Genomic DNA, 6,514 nt, shown 5'->3' with positions numbered 1-6,514 from the left:
ACCCCTATTAAGCTAAGCGTAGACCTCAACAACCCCTTATTTCACGATTCTAATTGTTAAAGATACCTTCAATCATATTCAAACCACTTTTCATAGTCAATGTCAACGGAAGGGTAGAGAGGAGGGTTTGTTAGTTGGGCAATGAAAGGAAGAGGGAAGAGAGAAGAGGTGAAGGGAAAGATAGCTCTTTCTCAGCTTTCTAAATGGTTCAGATACTAAGTATGGCGAACCAAAGTGACAACTGATCCACATTAAGAGGTGAAAGGGAAACAAACAATTCCTTACATGGCAATGTCATGTTGGTGTTTATAAGTATTATTCAGCAAAGTAGTTGGAATGGTTAAGTTATACGGATTGTTTGTGTTAAAACAATAGAAACGCATAAGAGATTTATTAATTGGTGTAATAGTAAACTGTACATACAAGTCTAGACGATCATGTACCAGCAGAAAAAAAAAAAAAAAAAAAAACAGGCTCACAAGAAGCATATCTGGGCAGAAAGCACAACATCCATATTATAAAACAAAAGGATTGGGGTTGCTTAGCTTTGTACACACTCGAAAGGGCGCAGTGATCCTTCAGGAAACTCATGCATCCGGAACTCCTCTAATGCATCAAACGGACTGCACAAACCATCAACTTAAGTTAAAAGTTAATTTGGGGAAAAGGAATCACAAGAAATTTAAGACACTCACACTGATACTGCACGGTTATGGGATAATCTGCGTTGGTTGGCTTCCATTATATCCAAGATCTCACCGCTCTCTGTCTCTATTCCATCAACAACAGATGGAGCCGAAGCAAGCGGGCTCCACATCTGACATCATTATATCTCTCTATTACATACACATACATACATACATACATACATACATACATATGGGACCAAATCTATAACTTTTTACCTTGATGCTATTATCTATCCCGCTGGTAGCTACAACGCAATCAAACGGATGACTTTGCACACAGTTTACCACTGAAAAACAAACCCATTACTCATTAACCTATTAAGCTTATTAAGCTATTACCTATTAAATAAATATACATACCAGCCCCATCTCCAGTAAGCACTTTTATTAGTCTACCGGTGCTCTTCTCCCATATAAACCATCTACCATCATCACTTCCACTACCAATATACTCGCCTGTGCAAATGCCATTACATATATATATATATATATATATATATATATATATATATATATATAATCAAATCTATATGATATGATATGATATGAGACAAATAAATGCACCTACCTTTTTGGCCAAGAAAACTGGCTTGTTTAATGTCGGTCCCTATGTTACAATGACCAACGTATTGTTGCTTCATATCTATCGCCCTCTCATTCTGCAAATCAATATACCAATGCACAAATAATTGTCTAATCATTATTATTAGAGTAAATTACAGTTTTGGTCCCTGTGGTTTGGTCAAATTCGCATATATATAAAAAAGAAAAAGAAATATATAAAAGTAAGGGTAAAATGGTATTTTTAAGTGGATTAAGGATGTGCAGTGCAATTTCTTTAAACCACATATATATATTATTTTTTATTAAATTCGGATACCTACCTGACGAGTGAGTTTATCGCTTCGAGGAGATGATTTTGGTGATCCACAAGAGCTGCTGCTTGTAGTTGTAGTTGTATGACGGGTATTTACGGTTGGATCCGATTTTCTGTGGATCCTGACATTTAAAGTTGGTTGTAAACTGTTGGCATGGCCTCCTTCTTCTTCTTCCTCTTCTTCTTCTTCTTCTTCTTCTTCTTCTTCTTCTTCACCACCTGATGACACTGAAGTTTCAAATTCAAGCTCCAACTCTTCTTCTTCATAATCCGAGTCTTCTCTTCCACTTCCAGACAGAGGTTGGGAAGCGTCTTCTTCACCAATTGCATCTGCTCGATACAGTATGTCACTCAGAGATATTACTCTACCACCACCACCACCACTTCTTGTTCCAAATCTAGGACCTCCTTTTGCCGCCTTGTTGGAGGCTTCAGCTTCAACTAAATCCATCCGTTTTTTTATCTTCTCCACCATTTCAGCAGCTTCCATGTTAGATGGAGCTGAAAACTGACCACCAATAGCAAACTCCATAGCTTCTTTGTGTTTACCTAACTGATTACCACAAATCCACAATTATTAATCCCATGCCATGTGTATATATATAATATGTGATATGTCCAAGTCATGCAACTTAATTATTCACCTGTAATAGAGCTTCAGCCATACATAGGAGTGCTCTAACTGAAGTAGGATCAATTTCCACAGCTCTATAGCAGTCTCTTATAGCCATATGAGCATCATTTTTCCAATTCCGCTGATATCAAAAAATGGATACATGTAAAGTGAACTTGCAAGTTGCAACAAAAGATGAAAAACTTTATGAAAAACCTTGAGAAGCAATGCTGCCCGCAAACACAAACACTCATACATCAGAGTATGTCCAATCTGACCATAACCATGCAGAACATCATTGCAAGCCTCAATTCCATAATAATAGTTGGCACCCTCTTTTAAAGACTTCTCTGCAATCTGAATCAGTTTTCTGCATTGGTCCAGCTGTGACACAATCATTCAAAGTTTTAATCTTTATGATGATGAAGGTAAGTTAAGTGTAGGATAAAGTCATAAGACAGAATGCAGACCCTAGCAGCAAGATTCCTCTTTGCAGGAAAACGATTTGGGGAGAAATCAGAGACTGGTGGTTTTGATTGCACCTCCTTCAGTATCCCAGTTGGATTGAAAAACTTCATTGCATCATCTGATGTGTACCGCATAGCACTCGGGTGAACTATAATAAAACCAAAAAACATTGTGAGCAAAGGGTAGATCAGTAAATGTTACAATGATTGATAGGGTAACGAAACATACTAGGATTTACGTCCATTAAGTAGACATGTTCTTTACTATAATTGAGAAGAACCTCTTCTCCATTTGGACTAAATGCAACATGAGTCAGGTGCAAGCCTTGATGTCCCTAAAACCAAACAAATAAAGAAACAAATATTCAAAGTTTAAAAGTAGCATCTATCGCAAAATACAAAAAACTTAAAACCCCGTATAAACTAACATGATCAGAAAGATGCATTGGGCAGAAGTAGTTAACACAAGGGGGTGGTGACAGCTGTCGCCTGCAGGAAGACAGTGGTGAAAGCATGCGTCTATCGTATAAACGAGCAAACGCATCACTGAAAGCATTTGGAATAACAAATCAGCTGAGGCTAATTATAAATTTTTATAATATGTGGTTCAAGTGACAACTGACAAGAGTGTCGATAAATACCTCCCACCAACAAGGAGCAAATGAGGCCTGGTGCTGCTGATGTCACAAGACTTCAGCATAAGTGACTGCTTAGGTGGACTACCTAATGACTTCTTTGCTCCACTTCGTAAGTCAAGCTGGCATCAAACACTAAACATGTGACTTCTTAGGTTTCTTGTAACCTTTTTTTGTTTTATAAATATGGAAACTAGATTATCTCATGCTTACTAATATGTTACGACATTCTTGGTGAGAAGATTCAGCAGGGGGACAAGAAGTGACCTCCCGGAGATCATGCTGTCTCAGAGTGGCATCCTCGCTGGCACTCCAGACAACATTCGGATTACCAGGTTCTACCTGAAACAGAAAATCCATGATGATAAGGAGATGATATTAGTAAATTTGTTAGGGGAAAACAAAATATATATCTTACAGCCAATTTTTTAACTCTCCTGCTGTGGCATTGAAAATGAGCTGATAGGTTACTAGCAGTATCTTCATGTGTGCGAGACAAATTGAATAGTCGAACCTACACAGGTGTGAGTTAATATTTTCAAAAGACATGTGAATGAATGAAGCAATGAACAAAAATGGGAGGAGGGAGGGTTACTTCAGTATCACCAGCTCCAGATGCTACCAACTCATCACATGTTTCAGGAACAAACTTTGTGCAAAATATATTATTCCTATGGCCACTGTCAATGGAATGCAAAAGCTTCCGGCTTTCATAACTCCAAAGATTTACCTGCAACAGAATCTAGTTAAAACTACATGTAAAAAAAATAAAGTATTATTAGCTGCATTTTACTTGGTTTTCAGGCATCATACAGGTAGCTAATACATATGAAGACAAAAGGTAAGAAGATGTACATGAGCATCATCAGATCCAGATATCAATAGTGAGCCTTTTGAATTCCAAGCAATAGTATTTACACATCCTTGATGCGCCTGAAAACAACACAGATCAACTCTTTATCAAAGTTTGGTAAACTTCAGTGGTATATGCAGACAATATGTGATCACAAGAGGTATGTATGACTCTTTTGGCACATCTTTATCTGGAAAGTTGAATGCAGATATTATTTCATTTTCTAGACATACACAGGATTTGATGCTATGAGGGAGTAATAATTGCATACTCACTAAGGAAGACTTCCATTTGTATCAAAAAATATGTCACAATTTTTATATAATTGCATATTACTAGTATGTGCTGATCAAAATATTTTCCATTTCTCTTCCTTTCTCCTGGATGGAGCAATACATACAGAAGCTAATCGACACTAATGTGCTGATCAAAGTTATAATTCCAATAGAAAAACATCCCTTGCAAGATATATCAAGATTTAAGCACATAGTACACACCTCCAGTTCTCTTTCCAGAGAAAGCCTTCTAATGAATGATGAATGCATCTGTAGACTGTGATTTATATCCTGTAATATCACAAGATAGAATATCAGAATCTACAAAAAAAAAATGCTGCCAATAAAATACAGAACCACAATATACACATGAAAACATTAATAAAACAAGGAAGAACATGAAGATAGCCGATTGATGATCAAATAAACAGCTAGCAATATGAAAAATATGTAAGAATAAGATATATTTACCTATATGCATATATAAGCGAGTAAATGGAGTACAGGTATGAATTACTTCAACATTGTTGGTTAAAGTATTTGGTTTCATATAATGAGCATTGAGATGGAAACAAACACTAAAGATTCCATCAATCAAAAAATTTGGTTCTACAGAATCATTTTAAAAGAATGGGCATCAGAGCCAACTGGACCTCTTCTAGCTCAATCAGGGTTAAGGAAGAAGAATCTCATTATCTTAACATATGCCTTTGTGCAGGAGACTGAAAAAGTTTAATCTCAAATGAGACATGTGTCACCAGTTTTATTCCCCAAGTAATTATTGCAGAATAGAGGCAATATATTTTGATATGTCACCCATTTATTGTTATAATCACCTGTGTAGCTATGTTTGCCAAAAATGATTTCAGATTGGGACACAGCGGAATCTCTAAATCTACAACCAGTGGATGAATTAGACAAGAGAGAATCGAACAGATACTATAATATGATGGAAACAAGATGTTATTCCAATCAAACCTCCGGCAATAATCATCAAACACCTAACAAAATCTGAAAAATACACCATAGCAAATGCAGTGTACGGTGTTATAACAACCACAATGTATTCGTGGAACACCAAAATAGAATTTCATTTTAGTCACAAACACAATCACGAAATCCCTATTTTCAACAGTCTCACCGACCTCAAATTCACAAGTAAACTAAACAAAACACAAACAATCAAACAAACATAAGCAATTCCACAGGTTGGTATTACTCACGCATTAAGATCACAAAAAGAAACTGACTAGCAAATTTGCACAGCGAAAAGAAAAGGGGGAAAATAAAGAATTTACGTACGGAACGAACGTGTAGAGTTCGAGTATCAATAAAGTCGGCGATGTTGCCATCGTGAAAGCAGAGCGATTCCATTCTTGATTGAAAATTATACGATCATATCATATAAAACTGACACATAAAAACCCTAAATTCTTTGTGAAAATTGTTGGTTCTTTGGAGATGATGATCTGACACAGTTATTGAAAAGAGATTGAAAGAGTCGGTGAGTGGGTTTTTGCAATGTGTGTGTGGATGGTTCTAAGCTCCAACAAACAGCGTCGTCGTAACTCGTCCCTCTCTATGCGTAAATATAACCCGTTACAGTATACATACATATATAATTAATTAAAACAACTTTTATATATAGAAATCCTCATTTTTATTTTAGAACATCTTTAATCTAATTAACTTTTATTATTAAATTACTAGGTTATAATCCGTGGACACCACGGGTGAGAAATTTCAAAATAATTTCAATTAAATTATAACTTAATTATTTAGCAATGTTTTGTATGTAATTGGATAATGATATAATGAATGGTTGAAATTAAGAAATGGTAATCGTTTGAATATCAAATTAAGCAATTTGTATTTGTAGGTATGTAAGAAAATAATCATTTTGTATAATGCAAAATTTTTAATAAAACAAAAAACATAAATTGATATAAATAATAAAGCTGTACAAAGTTTTTATAAATTTCTAAAAACTTCTTTATACACGACATTTGATGTTTTATTTGATGGTTTACCATGGTTATCTAAAATTAACAACTTTAATCATTCTCTTGTTTGAACTATAGATAAAGCAACATATAATTGGTCAT

At 35.3% G+C, this 6,514-nt stretch overlaps 1 protein-coding gene across 1 annotated transcript; it reads right to left on the bottom strand.

Moving 5' to 3' along the window:
- Positions 1 to 372: 372 nt before the first annotated feature.
- On the bottom strand, positions 373 to 6,004 carry ASG2 (transducin family protein / WD-40 repeat family protein). The gene is made up of 18 exons (XM_078974126.1): positions 5,712 to 6,004; positions 4,632 to 4,700; positions 4,137 to 4,214; positions 3,877 to 4,011; positions 3,700 to 3,795; positions 3,495 to 3,623; positions 3,288 to 3,403; positions 3,075 to 3,192; positions 2,876 to 2,981; positions 2,650 to 2,795; positions 2,396 to 2,563; positions 2,211 to 2,321; positions 1,574 to 2,119; positions 1,258 to 1,348; positions 1,050 to 1,145; positions 906 to 976; positions 696 to 817; positions 373 to 623 (listed from the first exon to the last, which is right to left on the bottom strand). The coding sequence occupies exons 1-18, from the start codon at positions 5,781 to 5,783 to the stop codon at positions 542 to 544; spliced, it is 2,352 nt and encodes a 783-aa protein (XP_078830252.1). The 5' UTR covers positions 5,784 to 6,004; the 3' UTR covers positions 373 to 541.
- Positions 6,005 to 6,514: the final 510 nt, after the last annotated feature.

This window comes from Lactuca saligna, chromosome 1 (assembly GCF_052625555.1).
Source record: "Lactuca saligna cultivar CGN05327 chromosome 1, ASM5262555v1, whole genome shotgun sequence".
Taxonomy (NCBI): Eukaryota; Viridiplantae; Streptophyta; class Magnoliopsida; order Asterales; family Asteraceae; genus Lactuca; species Lactuca saligna.
This window is presented reverse-complemented; position numbering and strand designations above follow the sequence as displayed.

Excerpts from the sequence above, each read along its gene's own strand:
- ASG2 (XM_078974126.1), bottom strand. The coding sequence starts at position 5,783 with ATGGAATCGCTCTGCTTTCACGATGGCAACATCGCCGACTTTATTGAT. Across the intron at positions 3,796-3,876 it reads CTGGAGCTGGTGATACTGAA|GTTCGACTATTCAATTTGTC; the intron begins GTAACCCTCCCT and ends ACACCTGTGTAG. Across the intron at positions 624-695 it reads CATAACCGTGCAGTATCAGT|TCCGTTTGATGCATTAGAGG; the intron begins GTGAGTGTCTTA and ends TGGTTTGTGCAG.